This window comes from Dromiciops gliroides, chromosome 2 (assembly GCF_019393635.1).
Source record: "Dromiciops gliroides isolate mDroGli1 chromosome 2, mDroGli1.pri, whole genome shotgun sequence".
NCBI lineage: Eukaryota > Metazoa > Chordata > Mammalia > Microbiotheria > Microbiotheriidae > Dromiciops > Dromiciops gliroides.
In genome coordinates this window covers 585,857,920-585,885,621 of record NC_057862.1, presented here as the reverse complement: position 1 = coordinate 585,885,621, position 27,702 = coordinate 585,857,920, and the positions used below count along the sequence as shown (strand labels likewise).

The window sequence follows — 27,702 nt, the reverse complement described above, 5'->3', positions numbered from 1 at the left end:
CCCAGATTTATTTCAAAAAAATTTTTTTTTCCTATGACAAAGATTATATGCGTAGAGGAGGGGAAAAAATTAAGATAGATTATTCCCCATGTACAAAACCAGGCCAGACCAAATATAACCTCAATTCCCATACTAGCCTATGTCAATGCACAATGGACATTACTATACTGTCCTAATTTCCTGAAAATTAAGTCTTCTTTGAGGTAACTAATTGGACTAATCTTGGTCAAGTTGTACAAAGTGAAAGGAAATATACTTAGACTAGAAAGATTTTTCTACTTTATTGCAATAAAGAATTTAGAAGCACTTACCATTGGCCTGGATAGCTGCAGAAATATTTTCACTGAGGCACTTGTACACATTAAGCATATCTAAATAAATCCGTCCAAGTTGAATTACAAAGGGGTGACCAACAGCTTTACATGCTCTTACATTTGTTTTCAAAATACTTCCAAGCTGCTTAACTGTTTCAGGATCCTTAAGTATATCCACATTCTGTAACAAACAAATTATTCCATGTGGATAAGTAAAACATGGTTTATAAAGACAAACAGACAAATATATGACATTAACCCTTTAGACAAATTTCTACTAGTAATAGTCTTAGTAAAAATGCAATACAAAGGAGAAAATGTAGTAAAGTATACCATTCTTCATCAGTACCTATTTAAAAAAAAAAAAAAGGAGGGCTGGGCAGTGGATTGAGCACCAGCCCTGGAGTCAGAAGTACCAGAGTTCAAATTCGACCTCAGACTCTTAACAGTTACTAGCTGTGTGACCCTAGGCAAGTCACTTAACCCCAATTGCCTCAAACCCCCCCCCCATAGAGGGCAAAAGAACTCTATTATTATGCACAAGTAATTCAATATACAAATAGCACAAATACTGACCATCTAACAATGCAGCTTTACAAAAAAAGCAATTCACAGTGCTTTTAAATTCCAATCAAGGTATCTAGGGTGGTTTGTCATTTTAAAATGTAAATAAATTGCAATTCAATGTACTAAACTGATGGAAATGGGGGGCAGCTAGGTGGCCCTGGGTTCAGGAGTGCCAGAGTTCAAATAGGGCCTAGCTGTGTGACCCTGGACAAGTCACTTAACCCCGCCATTGCCCCACAACCGCCCCCCCAAAACCAACAACTAAACTGATGGAAATATAACGTGTTCAGTATCAGTATTTATTCTTTCAAAATACAATTCTCAGTGAGTACTTCTACCATTTTTATATACATCTGTTGTTGTTCAGTCATCTTTCAGTCATGTCCCCCACTTGGGAGTGGTTTGTCACTTCATTCTCCAGCTCATTTTATAGATGAGGAACTGAGGCAAACGGGATTAAGTGACTTGTCTAGGATCACCTAGCTAATAAGTGTCTGAGGTCAAATTTGAACTCAGGAGAATATTCTCTAGACTCTTAATTTACCCAATAAATATTATAAAGAAATTTCCCCATTTAAAAAAAACTGAGGTAACCAAATCACCATTTAGCATATCTACTCACTTTTATTTTTGCTACATAGGCCAAATGATCTCAGTAGGCGTTTGTATTTAAAACACATCCTTTATGAAACACTTTTTGCAAATGAATTCACTGAACCCAAATGTCATGAATTGAACTCCCTTCTCATCCCCAGCCTCTTAGAATCCCTAGTTTCTTCAAAGCCAAATACTTATTGATCAATAAATTCACTTGTCCAACTATCTAGCTGCATGTTATTACCTAGACAATATATTTTTCATCCATGTTGTCTTTCTCGTATGGATGGTTAGTTAGCATAATTGAGGATGCTTGTAGTATTCTCCATGTGTCAATGCAAAAAGCTTTTTAGAGAAGCTCAAATCATCTTAGATAAAGAAACCCCTTTACTTGGACTTCACAAAAGAGACTTTCCATGACAAATGATGAATGAATGCCTTTTCGTATGAACATCTTGCAGTGACTCAATGAAGTTACTGCTCTAATTTATCTACAGCAACATTTTAAAAACTTATATTAACATACAATCATATAGGCCGAATTTTCTCAGAAATCCAATATAGCATCCATGATTTAATTTGAGTATGAACGTGCTATCTTTTGTGACACAAATCACAGCTGTTACTTGATGACTTATTACATAACCTCACAGTATATCGGTTTTCATTTGAAAAACTAGGTCTGTGCTCATTTGATTGCTTTGAAGGGCACTTTCCCATAACATCACTGACTCCTAAGATTTCCCAAGAAAACTATAAACACTTACTTTTGTGGCTTGCTGAATTATGCTGTCCCACACCTGATTAGGAAGTAGCATATATTTTTCTATCAAATGTTCTTGTACTGTTTGGTCAGTTTGTGCACCAATCATGTATCCAACAGCTTCATAAAATGTATGAACCTATTACAAAAAGTAAATTACACTCACCAATTTGAAAAATCTTGGTGCTCCAAGATTTGAGCTTCCCTACTCAGTCCCCATTAAAAACTTGCTCCATAAGAATAACAACTCAAGAGACTTCATGTTTTCCTTCACCACAGATGAATGGCAACTAACATTTTCTGAATACCATTCTCCCACCTCCAAAGGTTAAAAAATTTTATCAACCCAAAACTACAATAAAACATCATCTATAGCATGTTCACAGTTCAACTTCTAGCTTTAAGTTTCATGCTTATAAAGATCCCAACATTGGAAAAGCTAAGCAATGCTCATTATGGGAACTATTTGACCTAAGGAACCACAACTGAACTTGGTAATTGTACCAACTAGCACTGATGTAGTTAATTTCTTTCCCATTACCACCAGTAAAACTTAAAAATTGCTACCAGCTATCAAACATACCTGCTGAGGCTGGAGATCACAAATGATAGTGTTAATGTTGTTCAAAATCTCATCAATGAATGGCATTACTTCTCCAACCTGAACCTGAACAAAATGCCTGCGGCATTTTTGTGCTATTTTTATGAAGGTATCACAGGCCATATCCTGGACACCATCATGGGTTTCTAAACAAAGAAAAAGCATTTAAGCACATTTTATTCGCGCACACAAAAATATATATTTTTAAAAAAGATCCATAATGAAAAAATAACAAAAAATCCTTACCATGCATGAATTCAAACAACTTGTTGACCACAGTCTTCAAAAATTTCCAATGAGCTCTCAAAAACCTTGGATACTGACCTACTATGTACATGATATTTGATGCAATAATAGCTTTATTATCTTTGCCTCTTTTCTGTTCACATAATCCTAAAAGATCCTGTAATTTAAAGAAAATCTCATTTAGAGATAGTCAACAAGACAGAATTTTTTTTTTTTTTTTTGCAACCAGAGTAGAAAGTCAGTTACCTGTTTTTCTGGAAATTTTTAGATTCCTCACACAAATTTTAGCAGGCAATAATCTTTATCTTTCCCAAAAAGGGCAAAAGCACAATGTATAACACACACATGCAAACATGTTTTTCTCTTCTCAACAACAAGTAGAAAGGGAAGCAACAAAGATGAAGATAAAGTGCTTTCGCCACTGCTGTTCTTATTCATGGTGTTTGTCAGAGAAAATGCAACATTGTTTGAGGTTTATAATGACATCTACTTGTATCCATAGTAAATTTTTATTTGGGCAGGGCAATGGGGGTTAAGTGACTTGCCCAGGGTCACACAGCTAGTAAGTGTCAAGTGTCTGAGGCAGGATTTGAATTCAGGTAATTCAGGTAGTACTCCTGAATCCAGGGCCAGTGCTTTATTCACTGAGCCACCTAGCTGCCCCATACATCCTTTTAAGATTAGTAAACTGTAGCAAGGAGGTTAGGCCATTTGGCCAGGATCACACAAGTCTTAGCTTGGATTCAAAATCAGTTTTCCTGACTCAGAGTCCCATCCCATCAAGCTTCATGAATATAAGAGAAACAGACACACAGCTCAAAATTCACATATACTTACATACCTTTATGACTGTAACAAGAAACCTTTTTTCATCCTCTTCATGCATCGCTCCACTAATTGAGCCTATTGCCCAACATAAAGTGTTCAAATTTTTCCAAGACCACTCTGTTCCATTCACCTGATTGTGAAGTTTTTCAGTCATTATTCTTTCAGTATCTGCATAATCCAGATGTGTAAGGTATACTGAAAAAGGGAAGCAGAAGGGAATAAACATTTATATTGTGCCTATTAAGTGCCAGGAATTGTGCTAAGCATTCCAAAGTATCATCTCATTTTAGAATAAATTTCAATGATAACTTAAAAAAAATACTTATACTGCCAACTATGTATTCAGTAAAAACACTCATTTGTTTACTGACTTGAATAAAGCCAGACAATAACACTTTCACCTCAACACACACACATACACATGGCTGCTGGACTTTTTACTATTAACTTACCCAATGTTTCCCTCATATTCTTATACAAATTAATGGAGTCTGTATCCTTCATAAATTCTCGCACAACTTCTCCCTGGTCATTTTCTACAACCAGCACTTCTTCAGGTTTAGCCATTCGACTCACCATCAATAAACGGACCTATTTAGAACATATCCATGGGGAAAAGTACCAAGATATCAGGTCTACAATATATCAATGGATTTATGATTGATATTGACAGTTCCCTCCATTGTTGATCACACCCCCATCCACATCATCTTATCCCAAGCAACTCTTCGCATATATTCCTCTAAAAAAGATCTACCTACTAAGTTGAGTATCTTTAGAGATTTTTGTATTCAGGACCAAAGCATGAATGGGCCTTTTCAATGAGATCCATCCTTACCTGAGAGAGCAAATTAAGGAGTCTAACAACCCATACAGTAAAAACAAATGGATAGAAATGTACTGACATAACCTGGGAAAGGCATAGCAGATAATCAATTGGTTGTTCCCAGAACTGACCAGGAAAGAGAGCAAGGCTTTTGTTTTTTGTGAAACTGCAATGCTTCCAATGACCACAAGCGGCACTCCAAAGACAGTTAGCTTTTATATAGCACTTTAAAGTTTACAAAGAACTTTACTAAAATGTTATCCCATTTGAACCCACAATAATCCTATGAGACACATACAATGACAAAATGCAGGCAGAGGAAGATTAAATGACTTTTCTAAGGCCCCACGGTTATGTCATACTTATGAAAATGTCTCAAGGCAGGGTTCAAACTCAGGCCCAAGTGACTCTAGTCATTGTGTTCGTTGTCTAGTTGCAGTGAAGCTGTATGATTGTGAATATTAAAATACCAAAACCTTGGAAAAGCTGTAGGTTAATCAAGGTATAATGGAGAGACATAGAAAGGCTTCTGGCTAGAGAGTTAAGTCATATCACCACAAATATTGTTCACTAGAGTGAACAAGTGCCAACAAAGGAATTCCTATGCTGGCAGCCAAGAAATGGGCACAGTCCCAGTAAGAAGTTATTCTCAATCTAAGTTTTCTACTACTCTTAAACAATTATCATAAATTCAGTTCATCCAACTAATTTTCTGGCAGGAGGAAGGACAAGTTTTTGAAAACAAGCTATGTAGTCATTTCTGTGCACATTAGTTACCTTGGATAATACAGGGAGGTAAAGTTGTCTCCTGGGAGGAACATCAAAATGTTGACTTCCAGAGAGCATTGGAGAGGCAGATGTTGAAAACGGACTTTCTCTGTATAGTTCAGCAGCCAAATGGTTCCAATACTCAAGACAAATCTTAAAGATTTCAGTTTCTTCTACTTCAGATACCAACAACATATAGTGAAGAGCCTATAACAAAGAAAGGAGCTAAGGTGTTAGGAAAAAAATTGTCCTCTAGGTCAAATTAACGTTTACACAAATAAGCTACCCTATATGACATGGTACTTTGATTAAAGCTGCCTATCTAAAGCTTTAGAGTTATTGTTATCTTTGTATATCATATCTTGTATATCAGATATTTTTTGAAATTCCCAAAAGAGCAAATGCTCTTTTGAAACCAAGCTCTGTTCTTCACCTTTTTTTGTAATACTACACAGTTAAAGTCTTTGTTTTTACCACGGGCTAACTGGCTCCAAAAATGACCAGATATCAACCTGTAAATGTTTTCTCTCATTACAAGAGACAGATGCTCTCCGTGTGAAAGGCATCCTTCCTACTAATGATTATCACTAGTTGTTGAGCCTTGTCCTCCCAATACCTAAAATTTCCTCCTATATGAAAACACTGCAATGTATAAAGAATTTCAATTTTGAAATAAATTAAATGGCTTTGCTTCCACCAATCCTTTCTTCTTGATTCCTTTATCCAATGGTTTCAGGGAATAAAGGAGAAAAGAAAAATGCATTCCCTGAGGCCATACTCCCAACTCATTGAAGAAGCATTTGTAAATAGGAAAAACCCAGGTAAATTTGCCATATTCAACTTTCTAAAGCTCAATGGTTTGGTCTTTTGTCTAGACCACAGGGGCTCACTGGGACTTCCTCCTCTTCTGATTCTCCAGCTCTATCCCATGTTTCATCTATGTTCTTACTCTGAACTGTCCTCATATAATGCTGTAGTCTCCAACTGGTAAGTTCCTCTAAAGTCCTCCATTTTGATGATAGACCAAAGTGGCTACTTTTTATTCCCTTCCCAGCTCTACTTTCCGAACATTCATGCCTCAGTGGTTTTCTCACCCTGAAACATCTCTCCATTCCTGTTTTAATCCCTTCCTCTGAATTTACTAGCTTTTCTTACTTATACCTCAAAAGACAGGTAATTTATACCAACTTATGCTAGCTATCTCTACTTGGGTGCCCTACCAACAAATTTCAAACATACATTTATAATTGCCCTGTCTTCCCATCCAAACGAACCTTATTTCTATTAATGGTATCTGTTTTGTATTGAATTCATTATTGTTAAGATTCATGAATTGACATAGAGAAAAGTGTGTAGAGCCAAAAGAATAATTTACATGCTGACAATCATAATGTATAAGAAACATGGAAAAACTGAATACAGTGAAGTAACAACTTCATAGGCTGGATGAAATTAGTTTCCTGTCTCTCATCAGCCATGATACACAAGGCACAGAATAAAAGCACACTTTTTAGACATTACCAGTGTGCTAATTTCTTTTCTTGACTGAAGGGACAGTAATTTTTTCCCAAAAATTTTTTAAAAAAGAAAGCCATTTGATGTTTCTTCATTGCCTAATAAAACAAAAATTCAACTCCCAGGGGCTTGCTCCTGGCACTAAAGCAGTGGTGGGCTGAAGCCTAGAAGAGATTAGGGACATACAGAGCTCTGAAAATGGGAGGGGGGAAGTATGCTGAGGTCAAACCTTTACTGATACTATTTCCCTCCAAGTATTTGACAAGTTGTAATTATAGCATTATATAGGAAGTCAAATGACAGTATTTATTTAAGCAACATCAGAAAAATATAGAACGGTGATTACATTTATTTCCTTTATGGAACCCACCAATTACATGTAGAATGTGTTTGGAGCAGAAATAACTAATATATCTGGAAGTCTGTCAAGATAAAGATGAATGAAAAATAAATTCATATGAAAACAATGAAAAAATTTCCTACCTCCATCAATGTTTCTCTGAGATTTAATCGCTTTTCTATAAGCTGACCATGTTCTTTAAGAAATGTACAGAGAAACAAACTGAGATTCTGGATGAAATTCTGTTCATCATCTTTTCCATTGGAGTAAGCAAGTCGAATATTGGTATTTAAAGGTAGCATCTGAAATTAAAGACAGTGTTAAGTTATATATTTAGCAATAAAAGCAAAGGTACTTCTTTTACCTTTCTTAACCGGTAAGTTCCAGAAACCTGTTATTCTGAGTAATATTTAAGCTCATATTCAAAGACTTCCAGGTTTTTCTGATATTATTAGTGTGGTAAAAAACCAGAAGTTTTAACTGAATCATTTGAGAGTTGAACGAATACTACTGAAGAGGCATTTGAAGGACTGCCCTTTTGGAGAGGAGACTGTGATGAACCAGCTGTGTGCCTGCAGCTGCCCGGGCCAAGCATACCATACTCCCGGGATGCCAACTTAAAACTGAGGAGTAGAACTGAAGTTCTCTCCCTGTCTTGCAGACTCTGGCTTGACAGTGCAGGCTTTTGGTGATCGGCTCTGGTTCTCAGCCAGGCAGGCAGTTTTGGGATTTGGTGAGTTTTATAAAAGAATATAGACTAAGCTTAGATCTAAGATTATTCATTTGTATTTCTACTTTCCTATTTCCCTAATCAGTGTCACCTGTTTGTTGGCTAATTAATTCCCAAACAATAAAAGCTAATCCCTCTCTGATTAAAGCTCAGAGGCTTCTTTTTCTTACTGGTCTGGGAGATATATAAGGGAAAAGTTCAAAGGGGAGTTTAATGCTCTTATATCCAATTTTAAATCTCACATTAGCTACCCCTGTAGGCTTAACCAAAATTCTGGTTTATAATTCAAAGCTAATCTCCACCACACTCCCACCATGCCTACTGAACTTTATTCTATCACCCAGGTACACAGTAAGTCACTATCAAGTACCTTAAGTAAAATTTCAACATCAAGCAAGATCTGTTGAATGTAAAGGACATTGTTTTTAATCCCTACAACCCAAAACTTTTGATTGAATAACAAGGCCTGAATGTAGCAGAATCATCTAATAGCACACCTATGCCCTTTTGATGAATATGAACATTTTGAAAATACTTAGACTTTATCTTCTTAGTTTCTTTCAATGAATTACTGTTAGCAAACTGATTTCCCCATGACGACTACAGAATTCTAATGAGTATTTTTACTGATCTACCTTCAACAATATAGTCTAATCAAAATTAAATCATTCTAATGAAGCATCACAAGTTACCTGTTTCAGCTGCATCATTGTCAGTGTAAATAGTGTTACAAATTGTTCCTCATATTGGCTTACACTCACACCAGCAATCTCAGTGAGGCACTTCAGAGAGACATTTCGAAACATTGGAACATTTAGAAACTATTTAAAGGAAGAAAAAAGGAAACAATAATGGGTCCATAAAAAAGGTTTTTAAGTAGAATCTTACCACATTGGGGGGGCATAAATTTAAGAGAAATGAAATGCCACATATTACTATTTATTCCCCTAGTATATGACCTTTTTGTTACTTGAATTCTTAAATTATTATTTATTCACTTGAAGACTTACCTCAAGTGTTAGGTAATATTAAGTAACATTATCCAAACAACCTCTTACTAACATCAATTTAGCACTTGCTCTCTCCAGGGTTGTTGTGAGGATCAAATGACTTGTAAAGTACCACAGACAGCACAATGCCTGGCACATAGTAAGTGCTATGTAAATGTTAACCGTATGACCATTATTAGCAGATATCAATACAATTAAACCTACTACAAAAACTACCATCCAGAAACACAGCAGTAAGCAGCCTAAACAATTTCCTCTTACCTTTCTAGATTAAGGGTATTAATTTGACTGAAGTTGCACATTCCCCACTGTTGAAAAGATACCATGAAGCAACTGAAAAGCACACAGGGATGGATTACAGACCCTATAGGTATGCAACATTACTCTCTTATCTACTACCATTAAAAGCATATATTCATTGGCAAATTGCATTAATGATTTACCCATAGTTGTGTTAATGGAATGATTAGGAAGGAAAAAATATTGAATATACCTTATATATTAATGTGCTGATTAACTTGGTTTCAAAAATATATCCCAGGGGAATCCAGTTTAGAAATCTTAGCAATGTTTCCAAAGTGGCGTGTACAAGTGGAGCATTTTGCGAATTTTCCTGCAACAAAAATATACCTACAGTAAGTATCTCCTAAAATAAATATTTTTCATTAAAAAAAATTGAAAATAAAATTACTCACCATCACAAACTGACACAGCTGAAATATCTGTGAGAATTCATTGCACATGCTATAAAAAGGGATCAAAATATTTAGAATAAATCTTTAATTATAACATCCAAAATACAAGTTAATTTCTTTTTTACCTTTTAAAATTCTTTTCTAAATATGAAAATAAGAATGTAAGATGATAAATATAATATTCTATTTTATGAACCACCCTATCTTATAGACTACTTTGGTCATAAAACAAAGATACATAAAAATAAGTTTGTGTATTTTTGTTTCTCTCTCAACTATCAATCATCTAAGGTGTTTTTTTAAAATAAAAGTATTTTGTTATTTTCTAGTTATATGTAGTTTAACATTTGTTTATATAAGATTTCCAATTTTTCTCCCTTCTTGCCCCCCCCCCATCCCTAGACAGCAGGTAATCTGATATAGGTTATATAGATAAAAAGGTGTTTACTTTTACGCAATATGGGCAATAATTTGCCTCCTAGAAGTGCTATATAACAATACTCTTGTGGACTATTAAACATCAAATAAATGTGTATCTTTCAGATGGCTGGCTTAATTTTGCCATCTGACTCTAACCTAAAAACTTCAGTCAAGTCAATATCTTTAATCTAAAAAGTTCCCTAGTGTCCAAACATTTGAAAGGGGGAGGGGTGGGGTGGGGAGGAGAGAAGTTAAGTTTCTATTGCTATTTCCCTTGAAAGTCTGAAAAGTTTCTCCTTTCCTAGTCATAGAAGAGAAATGTATGACTAAAAAGCTACCTAGCATTTTTTTCCTATTTAATACAAAGAATACACTGCAAAAAAAATACTGGCTATGTGAAGACAGATGATTACAAATCCGTCGATTCACATTAGACTGATTCCAGGGTAGTTTGCTTTAGTACTATTTTTCTTATTTGGTTCATTATATGCATATGGTTTTCTTTCTCTTTTACCCCATCATCTGAAAAATTCAAGTTCCCTTCATTCAGAAAGTCAAGACTCAAAATTTGCTATTTCCTAAATTATGTTAATACTACACCTTGACGAGTAATAGCTTTTAGACAATTCTATTATGAAACCATAAACGAATACTCACCTGTCTTTCAAATGTTTTGCTTTCACTTGAGTGATCTGCCCACTGGAGAAATCAAATACTTCCTCACTCAATAGTTTAAGGATCACCATATTATTCTGGCAGAGACTTTCACTGGTCCTACTTGCTCCTACAATGTCACTGATGAAAGTTGGCCAGTGTTTGGGCCATTCCTGCTTTAAGATCTAAATGTACAAAATTATTTCCTATTATTTATAGTTAAATATATAATAAATACAGTTCCCGCAACTAAAAAATAAGCCTTTAAAAAAAGGAGCAAACTGTATGTTGGTACTGAGCATCAGCTACCTGAGAACACTAAACAAGATTAAACTGTCGGTACCATCCATCCATATTCTCTGCCTAAATGACAGGCTTGACAACAGCCTCCAAGGACGTAAGAAGTCATGATTATCTTTTATTTAATAAACCTATTAAGTAGATTAGGGATAAAAAGCCAAAGTCCTCAAAGAATTAAACTTCTCCAAGGTCCTGAAATCCATAGGTATGTATCCTCTCCAGAGATGACTCAAATCTGGTGTCAAAGCTCCAAAATAGATTTTTTTTGGTTTGTTTTGTGGGGCAATGAGGGCTAAATGACTTGCCCAGCGACACACAGCTAGTAAGTGTCAAGTGTCTGAGGCTGGATTTAAACTCAGGTTCTCCTGACTCCAGGGCCAGTATTTTATCCAGTGTGCTACTACCTAGCTGCTCCTTCAAAATATTTTCTAAGGACTACCAGGTTCTCTAAGCATTATTGTATTTTCATTTCCAGTAAAGAAAGGGAGCTTACAAAATCTATATAAAATAACCTAATACAATTACAAATGGCTACATCTTTTTCTGGATCCACCCTCATTTATATATAAGCAATCTTACTCTAAGATTTAGCCAACTTCAAAAGTCATAAGACATATTTAAGATGTTAACTATTACTACATAATGACACTAAAGCAGAAAGCTTACCTGAACAAGAATCATATTCAATTTTCCAATATACACCTTTTCTTTCTATGGAAAGAATTGGGGGTGGGGGGGTGGTAGAAAGGTGAGGTCAGTTTACCGTTCTGATCAAAGTGAATGACAGATTTCTTTCATACTGTTGCTAACTTAAGGTATATTACATGGTTTAAGAAGAGGATAGGAAAAACACAAGAGGACAAGAGGATATTACTATGCTCAAGCCTAGTTTAAATAGGAACGTAAACCAAGTCCTAATTCCCCCCTAATTTTAGAGTTGAGGTGAAATGACCTGGAAAAAGGGTTGTAAGCTTCAGAGGTATAATTTGAACCCAGAGCCCCTGACAAGAGCTAGTGCTCATTTGACTGGACCAGCCTTGTCATGTTGAAGAGAAATCTCACCTCTACAGATGCTGGGTCAGATGAAGTCTTTATGATAAGGCCAACAACATATTTTTTGATTCCTGCAAAACCAAAATTATACTTTAATAATGACAGTATCTTTTTGAAGATGCCAATTTCATGTGTTAATAACTATTATGCCAAATGGCACATGCAATTTTTTTTATTTCCCAATTTACCCTGAATAGATTTACCCATATTAACAGCTAACAGTGCTGTGAAATTTATAGAACTCAAATGAGAAATCTCATTTGATATAGCAAACCTTCAATTATTGGTTAATTATTAATTAATTAATCAATTAATTAATAAATATGGTTAATTATTCTCTCTTCAGATGAGAAAACTGGGGTTAAATAACTTGCTCACTTGCTGCTCAACTAGAAGTAGGAGTAGAGTCTTTCCTGATTGTTCAGCTGTCCCTTCTAAAAGATGCAGTTTTGTCTAACTTTCACAGGTTTTTCATGGAAAATTTAATTATCTTCCACCTGCAATTTAACTGTGTTCTCTACAAAATCCACCTCTGATGCTTAATAATGTCATGGAAGTGACCTGGGTCCTTGAAGACTACTTACGATTCCAGTGAAACATAAGCTCTGAGAAGTTTCTACCATGACAGAAAAGCTTTGAGCATGGTGCTAGCAACAGATTGTTTACTTTCTGTTAACTCTAGCTAAATAAGGAGACATTCACCACCATGCAATGAACTCACTGGCAACAGAAATTTACAAAAAAAAAGATAATAGCCCTCTGTTCTTTGAAGCTTCTTTCCACTTTTGCCATTATGATGGCAAAGGGGCAGAAAATATTTGAATTAATTTTTTGATCACCTACAAGTAATGACAGCTATTAGTACTTCAAATAAGATCCTTATTCAGTGGCCAATAAGTAAACGTACTATTTAAGGAGAACTAAATTTAAATCAATCTTAATAGTTTTGTGATAAATGAACCCCGCCCCCACTCCTTTTTTCAGGGCAATAAAAGGGTTAAGTGACTTGCCCAGAGTCAAACAGCTAGTAAGTGTCAAGTGTCTGAGGATGGATTTGAACTCAGATCCTCCTGAATCCAGGGCTGGTGCTTCATCCACTGAGCCACCTAGTTGTCCCTAATAAATGAAATTTGAACATCAAACGAAGCTACACCTAACTCAAGAACTACATTAAACTTCTCCTAGGTGAGGCAATTGAACGTACTGCTCTTTATAAAGGACCCAAGAGCAATTAGGAACATTTCGTGGAATATATATTTGGTTATTTGTATTTCAATGTTCATAAGCATTTGTAAGATCAATTACCATAAAAATAAAGTGTAGCTGATGTATTAACAGTTGTAACTTAGGATGAAGAAGCAATACCCCACAAAGATTTAGGTTAAGAGACTCTCATTAAAATCAACAGTAACTTTTTTTTTTTGGTGAGGCAATTGGGGTTAAGTGACTTGCCCAGGGTCACACAGCTAGTAAGTGTCAAGCATCTGAGGCCAGATTTGAACTCAGGTACTCCTGATTCCAGGGCCAGTGCTCTATCCACTGCGTCACCTAGCTGCCCGTAACATTTACTTTTAATTCAGTGATTTTACTAGAGAGGGCAGCAGGAAAAAAAAGTTGGAAAACATGGTTCATGAGTACAAAACTAATTCAAAGTCTCATTACATAGAAGCCTCCCATCCAAATACTATACACAGAACAGTTAGTAACCAAACAAAGAAAGCATCAATTAACACCACAATACAAAAATATATACTACACACTGACTCAGGAAACAAATCTTTTACATATTAGAACAAAGATCAAAACCAAAAGATTGATATGGGATTATCTCAAAAAAGCAACCAAGAAGGGGCAGCTAGGTTGCTAGAGCACTGGCCCTGGAATCAGAAGTACCTGAATTCAAATCAGGCCTCAGACACTTAACACTTACTAGCTGTGTGACCTTGGGCAAGTCACTTAACCCCAACTGCCTCACAAAAACAAATGAACAACAACAAAAAACAAAAACAAAAAAGCAACCAAGAAAATTGTTACAATCTACATGCCTCCTTGCCCCAGGTATACAAGTCTTTGTAGTACAAAATGCAAACTTTAAAAGTTCTTCAACAAGACATCTATCTGCATATATCCAAATGGCATCTCAAAACAATTAACTGAATTAACTTGTTTACTCTCAATATCAGTAATAAAATGAGGCATAAACAAGATGTTTACCAAAGTGTGTGCTGTTTTCATATCCAGGGTATACTCCAGGCCAGAGGTTCGACCTAGGGAATTTTTATTTCAATACCATTGGTTTCCTTGGTAATTCCTATGTATCTTATGTATTTAAAATCATTATTCTGAGATGTCTGAGACATATTAGAACCAGTTGGCTTGCCTTGCAAAATTCCATAGTACTTTTGTTAAAGGCTGTTGAGAGTCAACCAAAGGATTATGACAAGATACGCTTGAATATGCTTTACCATATTGTCAACCATGAATTAAGCCAGAGAAATGAAGAAATGGACAAGTCACACAGGGGAGACCAGGATTCCAAATCTTCACCCCCAGGGAAAATAGCCACCTGCAATGATGACATCACAAATCCAATGGATCAAAGTGGTGGTGGGGGGAACCAACAACAAAAAAAACCCCCAAACCCCATAAACCCACTCTAAATACATATTTGTGTGTTTATTGTTAACTTTCCTTAGGAATCTAACTTAATGAAAACCTACAAACTGCTTTGTAAAACCATCTGGTCTTAAAAACATACCATGTAGAAATTAACACACTCTAAATTTAGCTGGCATTTCCCACTATTAGGAAATCTGTAAATAAATTTTTATAGTACATTGCATAACTATATTTTCAACCACAACCGTATGGACTTCTCACAACAAATTCAGCTATGTTTTACTGAAACATTCCCATGAAAGAGCAATAAGGCCATTCACTTTAATGATAGCATCCAAAATTCAGGAATGGATTTAAACTAAACAATATAGTACAACAAAGTTAACAAATTCCAAGGTGATTTTTGTTACAAATTTTTTTTTGTTATTCCATTGGGAGTGAGGATGAAATGAATGTATATGAATGACCTCAATTAAAAAAAAATCTAAGTATAAAAATTTATTACTTACAATTATCTTTTTTTAAAGGGGTAACCATCATACCTCATATAGTTTTTTTTTTAAGTGAGGCAATTGGGGTTAAGTGACTTGCCCAGGGTCACACAGCTAGTAAGTGTTAAGTGTCTGAGGCCGGATTTGAACCCAGGTACTCCTGACTCCAGGGCCAGTGCTCTATCCACTTCGCCACCTAGCTGCCCCCCCCATATAGTATTTAAATACAACCATCTTATTTTTTTAAAAAATTAGAACATTACTATATCAACAGTGCAAATTAACTATACTATCCAATACACTATATGAAATATGGTTTTGAGTAATTCATACAAAAATGTCATGTCTGCTTTAATGCTTAAATTTAAATTACTGTATTTTCCCATGAATTATTCAATGCTTTTTATCAGCTGGATTTAATAAGGACTCTAGGCTCAACAAAAACCATGTTTTAAAACTACAACATCTGGCCCCCACATAAGTATAAATCACTAGGATTTCATTTATAGTCACCTTGATTTGACTACCTTTGAATCCAGCCAGAAAAGTTATTGACAAGAAACAAGGATCAACAGCAGCCACATTATGTAAAACACTCTCCATGAGACAATCCTTAAACTTACTGGCATTTTTTTGGGGGGGGAAGGAAGGGGGGGGGGCCCCCCCACCATGGGGCAATCAGGGTTAAGTGACTTGCCCACAGTCACACAGCTAGTTCGTGTCAAGTGTCTGAGGCTGCATCTGAACTCAGGTTCTCTGGAATCCAGGGCCAGTGCTTTATCCACTGCACCATCTAGCTGCTTCTGGACTTAACTGGACTTTTTATTAAAATATATTCTTTGACATGCCACAATTCATCAGCCCTCTCTTATTGACTTGTTTTTTTTTCTCCCCAAAGCCAAGTTCTACAGGTAGCTTGGAAAATTTTAAGCTCCAGTATGGATCCCTTCTGAGCCAGGTGTTGGCCCCTTAGGGTAATTATAATTTAAACTATAACCTCAGAACAGGTGTTATTGGGAAAATTCTGCACCAGTTGCTTTTCTCCTTCCCCAATTCCCTAATTTGTTTCCCCTCAAAAGATAAGGCTCTGAGGTTGCAGACACTGACTCATAACAGTCCGACCTCATTGTCTGAAGTTAAGCAACCACAGAAGGATGAGAAGATGATATGGATTACAAATATTTTTGCATGCCCTGCCCTAACACTTTCCCCCAAACATCTTTGTTAGTGTCAAGGGTATGTAAGTTACCCAAATTTTCACAATCTCAGTGTTACATCTTCAATGCCTTATTTTCTCTCATCCCACATATTTAATCAGTTTTACCTCCACATCTCTCAAACCAGTCCCTTCTCTCTACTCACACAGCCAACCATACTAGACCAGGCCCTCAGCACCTTTCACCTCAACTATTTCCATCACCTCCCTAGATCAAGTTCACCCGCTCAAACCCATTTTCTATAGCTGTCAGTGATTTTCCTGAAGCACAAGTCTTCTCTACTCAATAAATTCCAACAGTTCCCTATGACCAGATTTTATTTCATCTTCTCAGTCTTAAAATCCAATAAAGCACTTAATGAACTTTACCCTCAGGAGACTTGAGATACGGTCAACCCCCCCCCACCCCCATTTTTCAGATGAGGAAGCTGAGGCCAAGAGATGAAGATGATTTACTCAGTTATTGATGCTGAGTGACAGGAGCAGAACCACTGTACCCACTATCAACATTGTGTGATCAACTGTGATAGACATTGCCTCTTCCATCCAACAGCGAGCAAAACCATGCTGGTAAAAAAAAAAAAAAAAAAAAGCAAACTATGCTTGGAAGGTATCTGGGTGAACTTCTCTTCCTATGTATATGAAGGCAGAGTTCACACACAACAGAATGGCAATTAGGGTAATGTTCAGAGCTCTCTCCCAAGGAGGCCTGGCTCAAGTTTACCCCCTAACACCTAGACATCCTTGCCTACGTAAACATTTTCTCTATTATGGTATTAGACAGTCTAAGAAATGAAAGCAAAGCATATTCTTCCCAAAGTTATATGAATCCCAAGTTTAAAAGCCATGCAAAAATACTCACACACACCAGAGACACTTCAAATTTAACACAACTATTATTTTAGGTATTCCTTCTATACCCATTTTTTTTTTTGCAGGCAACAGGGGTTAAGTGACTTGCCCAGGGTCACACAGCTAGTAAGTGTCAAGTGTCTGAGGCCGGATTTGAACTCAGGTACTCCTGAATTCAGGGCCGGTGCTTTAACTACTGCGCCATCTAGCTGCCCCCATTTTTTTTTTTAGTGAGGCAATTGGGGTTAAGTGACTTGCCCAGGGTCACACAGCTTTGTTATTCCATCATTCAACTGACATTTATTAAGTATGTTCCAGGCACTGTGCTAAGCTCTGGAAGATCACTAAACTGATTTCAATGAAGGATCAAAAAAAGCTCACTAACATACAAAGATTCCATGCCTGTCTCAATCAAGTGCTATTAAGGGAGGTTTTCCTTGCTCCTCCATTCTGAGTGTCTTGAGGCTGGATTTGAACTCAGGTACTTCTGACTCCAGGGCCGGTGCTCTATCCACTGTGCCACCTAGCTGCCCCTTCCTTCTATACTCAAACACTGTGTCTAAGTTTAAAAAATCTACTTGAATATTCTATATTTAAAAACTAGGTTTGTTATGCCTATGTCTTATCTCCCAAGAAAAAAAAGCTATGTGACAATCTTTTAAATTCTGAAGTTGCTCTCCTCCAAAAATAATAACATTCTATCAGAGTATTAGTGTCTGATAACACAAAATGAAATTTAATCACCTACCTAATCCTGCTTTGTATTGGAATTAATTGGCTTTTAATTGGATTTCTATCCTCTAGCCCCACCCCAACAGCATTGGTCTTCAATGAATATTTGGTGAATTTTGGTCATGATTATATTGAACCCTGCTTGGTTTTACAAAGTGAACTTGATTCAACTCAAATATTTATTAGGGACCACAGCACAAGGTTCCAGTACATTGTACATACAAAGGCTCTGTGTCAAGGGGGGGAGTTACATAAAAACAGGACAAGATCCCTGCTCCTAAAAACTTATTTATATTCTGTAAGTTCAGGCAAGTCCACAAATAAATCTTACATACTGAAATTTCAAGAAAAGACATTATTATAATATAAACATGTAAAACATGTCATACAGCAACATCTTACACAAAATCTTTTTGTCGTACAATAGAGAGTATTACCTGGTCAAAGACATCAAAAACATTATCCACCTCCAAAGAAAGTATTGACGGACTGAAGCATGCTATTTTTCACTTTCATCTTTCTCTTTTAATAAAATATGGCAATGTTTTTTATAATCATACATGTATAACCCATATGACTTTGCCAACTGGGGGGGGGGGGGAGAAAGATGGGAGGTCGAGAAGAGGGATAAAAATTGGAACCCAAAACTATAAATAAAAATGTTTATTAAAAAAAATAATAAAAAGGAAAAAATGAAAGGACATCAAGACACCCCTGCACCAAGGCCATGTACTAAGATTTTAAAAGACAATCCTTTTAGGGGCAGCTAAGTGGTGCAGTGGATAGAGCACCGGCCTTGGAGTCAGGAGTACCTGAGTTCAAATCCGGCCTCAGATACTTAACATTTACTAGCTGTGTGACCCTGGGCAAGTCACTTAACCCCAACTGCCACACACACACACAAAAAGACAATCCTTTTACCTCTTCTCAAAATGATTCCCTATTCCATTCCTGAGAGACAATTCCAAATCTCTTCTCTCACCATTCCCTTTCTTTACCACCCTTTTGCCTGAGGACTCCATCCCTTATTCTATGAAGAAAATTGAGGTCATTCACTGAACTCCCACTGAGATCCCTACCCCCACCCCCCAGACTTGAAAGAGATGATACAAATTGCCATTGTCAACCTGTGGGAAAGAGCTCTTTTCAAAGTTAGCAATAATCTCTTAATTGCCAAATCTGATGGTCTTTTTTTGTTTTTTGGGCGGGACAATAGGAGTTAAGTGACTTGCCCAGGGTCACACAGCTAGTAAGTGTCAAGTATCTGAGGCCAGATTTGAACTCAGGTACACCTGAATCCAGGGCCAGTGCTCTATCCACTGTGCCACCTAGCTGCCCTGATGGTCTTTTAGTTCTCACCCACAGCCACTCCACAACATTTGATCCTTATAACCACCCTCTGCTCCCAGACATTCTCTTATCTCTAGGTTTTCATTTGACTATTCTCTCCTGGCTCTCCTCCTCCTAACTTTCTCCCTTCTTAGTCTTCCTTAGTGGCTCATTATCCCCTCATTTATCCATGTTGTTATATCTTGAGATTTTGTCTTGGATCCAACTTTTTCAACACTCTCTTGGTGACCTATTAATTACCATGGGCTTTATCATGTCCCTGTTGGATGACCCATCCACAGCCTGTCTCCTTAACTTCACGCCCACAAGAAACTACACATGCCCCCAAAAGATTTATCTCCACTCTCTAGGAGGACTGCCCGGGGACTGTGCCTCCCTAGCTTCTTAGTCCTCATCTTTAAGAGCATATTCCATGTAATCAAATCATTATTAATACTGTCTCTGGAAGGGAGATTGTTGCACTCATCATTCAGTCTCCAACCTGGTGCAATTTCTCATTACCTCATTCCTGGACCAACTCAATAGCCTTCAGGTCTTCTCTCCCCATCCCAAACCATCCTTATTTCAGTTGCCCAAGTAGTTTCCCAAAAGTACAGGTTACCCACTACTCAATTCCAGTGGGCCCCTGTTACCTCTAAGATTAAATAGAAAATCTCTTTTTTGGCTTTTTTTTTTTTTAGGATTTTCAAAATTTGGATCCTTTCTACCTTTCGAGGCTTATTTATAATGAATATTCTAATAATTCAGTAAGTAACACTTATCTACTTGCTGTTTCTCAAACATGCAACTTTCCTCAAAGCCTGGAATGTTTTTCCTCTTTGTATCTATCCACTTCCTTCAAAACTGAGCTCAGGGGCAGCTAGGTGGCACAGTGGATAGAGCACCAGCCCTGGAGTCAGGAGTACCTGAGTTCAAATCCAGCCTCAGACACTTAAAACTTACTAGCTGTGTGGCCCTGGACAAGTCACTTAACCCCAATTGCCTCACTAAAAAAACAAACCAAAAACTGAGCTCAAATTCTACCTAATATAAGAGGCCTTTCCTAGACTTCCCAACTTCTAGTGCTCTCCCTCTGAAATTTCCATTTAGACTGCATATATCTTGTAAGTATATTTGTCTCTCCATTCTGTTTCTACCTTTCTTTGTATTCCCAGCCTTTAGCAAAGTATTTGATGTAAATCAAGCACCTGATAAATCCTTTTTGACTGACTAAATGTATTGTCTAGCCTATTAGAAAATAACCTTATAGTCATTAAAGTTTGCAACCTTAGTGTTATCCTTTACCTTTCACTATCCACCCCACATACTAAATTAAGATGGCAAATGTGGCCATTTCCTATCTTCCCATGATTTTTAAAAATAATTTTGTTATTCTTCACATGGCTACCACCATTTTTGTTCAGGCCTCCATTGCCTGACTATTGTGATGGCCTAATGGGTCTCTCTCCTGCCACAAGTCTCCCCCTACTCCAATGCATCTTCCACACTGCTACCAAAATGACTTTCTTTAAACAGATCTAACCATGTCACTGTTATCAAATTCCTAGGCTTCCTATATTGCCTCTACTATAGGATTAAACCTTCTGTAGGAAGCTTTTCCTGATCCCTGTAACTCCTAGTATCTTCCTTCCCAAACTCCGCTTATTTGTATTTATTCTAGATTTACTTAAATCTATATATGTTGTCTCTTCACAATTGAACATATAGTCTCTCTCTTTTTTTTTTTTTTGGTGAGGCAATTGGGGTTAAGTGATTTGCCCAGGGTCACACAGCTAGTAATTGTTAAGTGTCTGAGGCCGGATTTGAACTCAGGTCCTCCTGAATCTAGGGCTGGTGCTTTATCCACTGCGCCACCTAGCTGCCCCGAACATATAGTCTTTTAAATTGGAAATGGTTTCAATTTTTCATACTTGTATCTTTTACACCTAGCATGCAGCATACAGTAGCACAAATACTTGATGACTGAAATCAAAAAAAGTAATCCACTTCTACTCCTTTCCCTCTTTAAAATGACTAATTCTCATTTACTAAGAAAGCAAACAACTGCAAACGGGATACAACTTGAGTTGTTTCCATTTTTTGATATCCCAAATAACTATAATAAACCATATCCTGAACCCAGAGGCTTCACTTAAAGTCACTGAAAGAACCTCAAGGTTTAAAAAAAAAATCCAACAAGGATTTAATAGCAATTATAACATCAAATCAACATTAAATAATTTATTGCTTACAGACAGTTAGGTAGCATAGTATATAGATTTGCATATATACATAGCAATGTGACAGCGGGAAAAGATCTAAATTTAGAGTGAGAAGACCTTGGTTTGAAGCCAGGCTCTGCCAGCTTATATCAAAGATCAATGACTAAGCAAGTCACTTAAAGGATCTTGAAGGTTCCTTTTTGTTTTAATGTTATACAACTTGATGAACATTGTTAAGAGGAGTCTCATAAGTTTTGAAATCCCTTTATTTGTACCTCTGGAACAATTTTATGACATATTACACTAGACCGTAGCCTCTCTGTTCAAAGTAGGACTACACTACAACAACTTTAAATAGACATTTTTAGACAAAGTCTATAGTGTTTAGAGAAGTATCTCTGACCCTTGCTTTCCTTGTGTTATACTCATTGAATTGGTCATGAAACATATTTCATGCATAGGGAGGGGAATGCAAAAAGGCCATTTTCAAAGACTGCAAACAGTAAACTTTTAAAAAGAATTATTTAAAAATTTTTACTTTTCAGTCCCAAATTCTCTATTGCCCATGATACAGTAAGTATTTGATATATTTTTTTAATTAAAAAAAAATTTATTTTTAGTGAGGCAATTGGGGTTAAGTGACTTGCCCAGGGTCACACAGCTAGTAAGTGTTATGTGTCTGAGGCCGGATTTGAACTCAGGTACTCCTGACTCCAGGGCCGGTGCTCCATCCACTGCCCCACCTAGCTGCCCCATTTAATATATATATATATTTTAAACCATGTCCCTTTTTCAAGGTTACCTGCTAACTTCTTCAATGATTTTACCTCATGAAGTAGGTCTTTATCCATACCACCTCTATCTCTGTTACTCCCTAAATCCAATTACTTCCTCCTCCACCCCCAACTTCAGCCAAATACTGGGCAAGGCTACTTTTCAGATCATCATTTCAACAACTGTGACATCTTTCAGATCCTAATTCTCTCCCAACCTTCCTCTCCTACACCTTTCACTCTTTGTCTTCATCACAATCACTAATCACCCCTCTAGTCTATTTCATTTGCCATTCTGCCTGCATGTCTCTAGACCCAGATTTCATTCCATGATCTGCCACTTCAATACTAAGCTCTCTGCTCCTGGTTCCTAGTTGATCACCACCAATGGATAGTCAGAGAAAAAAACCTGAACCAGATGCATATTTTTGCCTCACAACCATTCTACTTGATCATTAAAAGCTCATTTCCCACTGCAACTACCCTATATTTTAACTGTACTCCTAAAGACCCTGACTACATTATACCCATAATGCTGTACTCAAAATAGCAGATAAATCAGTCTTCTTTATTGAAAACAGTATCCTCTACCTCTTCCTTCTCAACACCTTTCACTATTACTAATAATTCTCTTCACCTCTCTCAGATAAGGAGGTACTCTTCTGTTTGCTAATGCTTAATCCTCTCTGGACCCTTGATTGTGTCAATCTCCCTTGCTTCCTTCCAGGTTTGTGAAGTTATTTTTTTCCTTACTTTTTCTATCTCCGTTCCTCCCTCCCTTTCTCAATGAGCCCCCCCCCCTTATCTAATAACATACCCAGGTCTTCACAATGTTTTAAAGTCTCCCTTTGGCCCTTTTATTCCATCTAGCTATCTTTCCCCCCTGTCATCACAGGCCAACTGTCATGTCTAGTTCCATCAACCCTGTAATTTTTCTGCCTCCACCATTCTACTCATACTACCGTCTCAAAAATCACCAATATTCTTTCTGATGATTGCTGAATTCTTTTTAAAAGTCCTCTTCTTTCTTGATCTCTCTAAAGCATAAGGCAACTGATAAACATTGACCATTCTTTAAAACTTTATAGACACTACATGCTCCTGATTTTTTGTTTGTTTGTTTTTGCAGGCAATGGGGGTTAAGTGACTTGCCCAGGGTGACACAGCTAGTAAGTGTCAAATGTCTGAGGCTGAATTTGAACTCAGGTACTTCTGAATCCAGGGCCCGTGCTTTAACCACTTTGCCATCTAGCCGCCCCCTACATGCTCCTGATGTTGCTGCATTTAAAAACTCTAGCTCCTCACATCCTCTTTAGTGTTCCTCAAAATTATACCCTTAATTGTGTTCCTTCTACATTTCTTGGAAAACATTCACTTTTTTTTTTATGGTGAGGCAATTGGGGTTAAGTGACTTGCCTGGGGTCACACAGCTAGCACTCAAGTGTCTGAGGCTGGATTTGAACACAGGTCCTCCTGACTCCAGGGCCAGGGCTATCCTAGCTGCCCCCTGAAAATATTCACTTTTAAAGCTTCTACTATCACCTCTGTCAATTATTCACCTCTGGCCCTGACACTTCTTTTTTAGCTCCAACAATGACATGTCCAAAACCAAACTGTCTTTGCTCCCAAACCAGCTTTCTGACTGACTTCAATACTGTTGTTAGGGAATTCACGTAACATTTCATACTCAATACTTGGGGGTTATATTTGGCTCTTCCTTCACCTCTAATAACCAATTAGCAAATACTGCCTAGTCTTCCCTATTCTCCACACCAGTGGTCAGAAACGGGGTCCATTAAATCCTATGTAAGGATTCCTGGGGGCTGAGTAGTGACTTAGAAAAACACATATTTATATGTCTATTTTATTGTATTAAATATTTTCAAATTATATTTTAAGCTGGTTCGGGTCACACAAGGGAATGTGATAGATCATATATTGCCTGACATCTCTGTGCTACATCTAGTAGAAAGCCTTATGACCCACTATGTGAACTATTAACAGGTCTCCCTTTAAGGATGTGCCCAAGATTCATGCACAAATCTTATTTTATCCCCCTACTCAAATTCCTTCAATGACATGACAAAACTAACTACTCAGCAGCCTTCTCACTCTGGAAGATGTTGGGGGGTGGGGGTGGGGTTGCATGACTGGAGAATTCCTTGCAGAATTTCCTCCACTTTTTCTACTTTGCTCCTGACTTTATGGACTTTTTCACCTTTACCTCTCCCTTTTAATTACATTTTTTGGTGTTGTCTTATACCCTGTAAGAATGTAAGCACCTTATATATTGTGCAATCAGTGGTAGGATTTGAACTCGGGTTTTCCTATTACAATTCCAACATTATAACAACAATCTGCCAAGCCATAAAAGATAAACTCCTTTTTGAGGCACTTTTATCTCTCATGAATATTTTATTTGAATTAAAGTTATTTATGTCATGTCCCCTCAACAACACTACATTCCATCAGGACAAAGACTGCATCTCATCTAAACCTTTAATCCTTGTGTCCAGCACAATGTTCCATATGACTATTAATTTGAAAAGCAGGTTGAAGCAAGATTGTAGAAGGAACAGGAGCTAGAGTAAAAAGCCAGGTTGTGATAGTTTTGTATCCCATAAACGTCTCTGAAATAACATTTTGCCTACATTGGCATTCCACTTCTCAAGCCTCTTTTTTTTTTTTGGGGGGGGGGGGGGAAGGATAGCTATTAAATATCTACAGAATTTCTCAAGCATTATTTTGCACATAACAGGAGTCTGAACTGGTTGGTAGAAACAACCGTATACATCCATATGTACAAGATGTTTAATGATATTAGTGTAGAATAAAATGTTATGTTTATACTTAGTTTTGAAGTGTTCACATGAATAGTCAGTTATGAGGTCCTATTGTAAGATAAAAAAAAGCCTTTTGTTTAAGTGACTTGCCCAGGGTCACACAGCTAGTAAGTGTCAAGTGTCTGAAGCCAGATTTGAACTCAGGTGCTCCTCAACCCAGGGTTGGTACTCTATCCACTGTGCAACCTAGCTGCCCCTCACAATTACTTTTTTTTTTTTTAGTGAGGCAATTGGGGTTAAGTGACTTGCCCAGGGTCACACAGCTAGTAAGTGTGTGTTAAGTGTCTGAGGCCGGATTTGAACTCAGGTACTCCTGACTCCAGGGCCGGTGCTCTATCCACTGCGCCACCTAGCTGCCCCCTCACAATTACTTTTAACTTTTATTTTAAATAAGATAAAATAAAAATATCACATTAATTTGCTTGGGATTTTCCTGATCTTTAAATTTTATTGTTTCCAAGCAATCTTTATAAAGTATCTTGACCCTGAAAGAAAAGCTAACATATAAAACTAAATGAAAATCTGTAGTTTCAGCTAGGCAGGGATAACTTGCTCAGATCCCCAGGAACCCATTAAGCCTGCCAGTCTTGACAATCAAGAGTGCCAGAAGATTTTGACAAGTTGTAAAAAGTGACTATAATCTCACCTTTTCTACCTGCATTTGTGACTTCAAGGCCCAATAATAAAGATGAAGTAACCCAATATCCTTTTTGTGGGGGAAGATTGTAGTCTCAATTAAGGTAGAAACAACATGAGGTATAGCTCCTAACATAGCAATGCAGAGTTTTGCAATCCTCTCTACTGTCTTAATCAAGGAAATAGATCTACTCCCCAAGTAGTCAGGCAACTTATACAACAATAAATAAGGCATGTATGAGACAAAAATTCAATATTAAGGCTGAAAGGGCTTTTAGATGGTCTAATCTGATCCTTACACCTAATTTTACAGGACGGAAAACTGAAATCCAAAAAATGACTTATCCAAAGTCCCAAGGGTAGTAATGGAGGCCATGAAAAAATAATCACTTTCCCAAGGTGTCTACAACTTATTAAGTGAAATAAGAGGTTTACATACAGAACATCTAAGTATGGGCACTAGGCAACCCCTCTAAACCTATTTCCTTATCTGCAAAATGAGATATAATGCCACCTATATAAACTACCTATATCCATAATACAATACCGATAACTATCACTTCTACACCAGACATGTTATACTGATCAAATGAGGTATGTATCAAGCTTTTGGTACATAGTACTATATAGTACTATATAAAAGCCAGACATTTGCAATACACAAATAAATGAGTGTTGGTACTAGGAGCAAGTCATGAAAAAAGAATTCCCAAAAGAGCAAACCAAAAAACTATACCCCTAAATTTTGGCTTTGTTATGTCATCAATTATACCAGATGATTTTCTACAAGCAGGAAATGGATAAAACACATTTATTGTTGGCAGTTTTCTTTGTTAATTAGTTATAATGCTTACAGAACCAACTACAAATAGATTTTTTGTTTTGTTTTGGTGTCAGGGCTAGAGCAGCCACGGTTCATTCTTAGCTGTGCTTCTAACCTCCTCTATGGACTTTGCTACCATGTACTCCTTTTGCAAGTATCATTGCTATGGCTGCCAATGTTTTAGCTCCCTTTTAATGTGCAACCTTCCCCATTAGAAGGGACACTCTAATGAGGGGAGGACTTGTCTTTTTGCCTGTATTTTTATGCCCAATGAAATGTGCCTGACACACAGCAATTACTTAATAAATACAATCTGTTGTCTTGCATTTCCTAAAATTATATCAAAAAATGGCTAGAAATTAGCAAGCCATTAACTAGGACTTGTTATTAAAAACATTCATACTTAATAAGATTTTAAAAATCTTATTTGGTTCTTTGGTTTCATAACTAGTATTCTTCCTCCTTACAAAGACCTCCTCAGTCCCAAAAGAGGAGAAATAAAAACAAACTATTTAAATAAAACTAAATAATAAATAGCAAAAACCAGGAAAGTAGCAGTAAACTACAAAAAGTTTCAATCAAGTGAATTTAGAATGAGGTCATCTAAAATGCAATGCCTAAATGAACATAAACCACTAGCATTGATGGAGGGCTTGTAAAAGGTTTACAAAATGCTTTACATATATATATAGGGGCAGCTAAGTGGCGCAGTGGATAGAGCACTGGCCCTGGAGTCAGGAGGACCTGAGTTCAAATCTGGCCTCAGACACTTAATACTTACTTGCTGTGTGACCCTGGGCAAGTCACTTAACCCCAATTGCCTCACCAAAAACCCAAAACATACATACATACATATATATATATTTAGTTTGCTCCTCAAGGTAACCCTTATTTATCCCCACTGTATAAATGAGAAAACCAAGAGGGTAAATGTCTTGC

General features: G+C 36.9%; 1 protein-coding gene across 2 annotated transcripts in view; it reads right to left on the bottom strand.

The window, feature by feature from the left end:
• The window catches only part of XPO1 (exportin 1), a 57,009-nt gene that overhangs the window by 15,000 nt on the left and 14,307 nt on the right, over nt 1-27,702 (bottom strand). For both annotated transcript variants that reach the window (XM_043988708.1, XM_043988710.1), the window contains exons 5-18: nt 12,237-12,298; nt 11,841-11,885; nt 10,878-11,059; nt 9,801-9,849; nt 9,599-9,718; nt 8,788-8,916; nt 7,509-7,667; nt 5,520-5,717; nt 4,369-4,507; nt 3,930-4,111; nt 3,089-3,245; nt 2,825-2,988; nt 2,246-2,380; nt 312-495 (exon numbers count right to left, since the gene is read on the bottom strand). In XM_043988708.1, coding sequence (XP_043844643.1) covers nt 312-495; nt 2,246-2,380; nt 2,825-2,988; nt 3,089-3,245; nt 3,930-4,111; nt 4,369-4,507; nt 5,520-5,717; nt 7,509-7,667; nt 8,788-8,916; nt 9,599-9,718; nt 9,801-9,849; nt 10,878-11,059; nt 11,841-11,885; nt 12,237-12,298 — 1,905 coding nt within the window. The remainder of the gene's footprint in view (nt 1-311; nt 496-2,245; nt 2,381-2,824; nt 2,989-3,088; nt 3,246-3,929; nt 4,112-4,368; nt 4,508-5,519; nt 5,718-7,508; nt 7,668-8,787; nt 8,917-9,598; nt 9,719-9,800; nt 9,850-10,877; nt 11,060-11,840; nt 11,886-12,236; nt 12,299-27,702) is intronic.